The sequence below is a fragment of the Nannospalax galili genome, unplaced genomic scaffold (assembly GCF_000622305.1).
Source record: "Nannospalax galili isolate Female #2095 unplaced genomic scaffold, S.galili_v1.0 scaffold25701, whole genome shotgun sequence".
Taxonomy (NCBI): Eukaryota; Metazoa; Chordata; class Mammalia; order Rodentia; family Spalacidae; genus Nannospalax; species Nannospalax galili.
The window spans coordinates 3,879-5,129 of NW_008344643.1; the positions used below are offsets into that span (position 1 = coordinate 3,879).

At 42.2% G+C, this 1,251-nt stretch overlaps 1 gene segment (V, D, J or C); it reads left to right on the forward strand.

Moving 5' to 3' along the window:
• Positions 1-512: 512 nt before the first annotated feature.
• LOC103740306 lies at positions 513-998 on the forward strand. The segment is given in 2 exon segments: positions 513-561; positions 676-998. Coding segments are annotated over 2 exon segments (372 nt in total).
• The last annotated feature ends 253 nt before the right edge of the window (positions 999-1,251 follow it).

Below are 1,251 nucleotides of genomic sequence, written 5' to 3' on the forward strand. Positions count from 1 at the left end.
TCTCAGATAAACCTTACCTAGACATATATTTCTTGGTCTGCTGTGTATAATTTGTCAGTAGGTTGCAGGAGTAATATGGTCCAATTCTCAGTTTCTATATATTTGACTCTCAGCAATCCATGGTAGTTGAGCAGTCTTAAAGAAAAGGATGCTGTGAATCATGAAGTAAACAAAAGAACAGTCTACTCATGGGAAAGTAGACTTAATGAATGTGTCCTAAAGTCCCCACAGGGAACCTTTTTATTTACAAAGAAAGCAGTGCAAGTCTGATCTAGATGAGGACACCCGGGAACTCAGCCTTAGTGAGTTACTAAATTGAGCCTACCTTGTGTTTGTGCCAAACTCTCCTCAAACTCAGTTACTAAATTGAGCCTACCTTGTGTTTGTGCCAAACTCTCCTCAAACTCTGATGATTTGCATCTGCTTGCGGCACATCCCACTTCACTAAGGGTTCTTAAAAAGTTGGCCTTGCCCTTTGCAGCAGTCAGTCCTAGTCAGCACACAGCATAGACATGAGGAATCCTACTCAGCTGCTGGTGCTGCTGCTCCTCTGGCTCTCAGGTAAGGACAGCATTGGAGTCTATTCCCACGTAGTGTGGTCATTGCCTCTGTCTCATCAGGAATCTTATTATAAGATTTTCATTTGTGTGTCTTTATTTTTGTTTCCAATATCAGGTACCAAATGTGACATCCAGTTGACTCAGTCGCCATCCTCCCTGTCGACATCTGTAGGAGACACAGTCACCATCACTTGCCGGGCAAGTCAGGGCATTAGTAATTACTTACAATGGTACCAGCAGAAAAAAGGGGAAGCTCCTAAACTCCTCATATATTATGGAAAAAGATTGCAGTCTGGTGTCCCATCAAGGTTCAGTGGCCAATATTCAGGGACAGATTTTACTCTGACTATCAGCAACATTGAGACTGAAGATGTTGCAGATTATTTCTGTCAACAAGGTTATAGTTACCCTCCCACAGTGGTACAAGTCATAGCATAAACCCCAGAAAAGCAGAAGTGTGGGGCTGAATTGCCCCAGATGTTCCTCTTATTTATAGAATCAGATTTCTTGCAAACCCCTGGGAGGTTTGGCAAGTAGGAACCCACATGTCTTCTCTGAGTATTGACTCTTTCTCCTTCTGCTTAGTCCAAGCAATATAACCACAACAATGCTTAACCTGACTTAGTAAAGAATACGTCTCATTAATGTCTGAGCTGTCTGGAATACAGCATCATTTTAGATTCACAGGTAA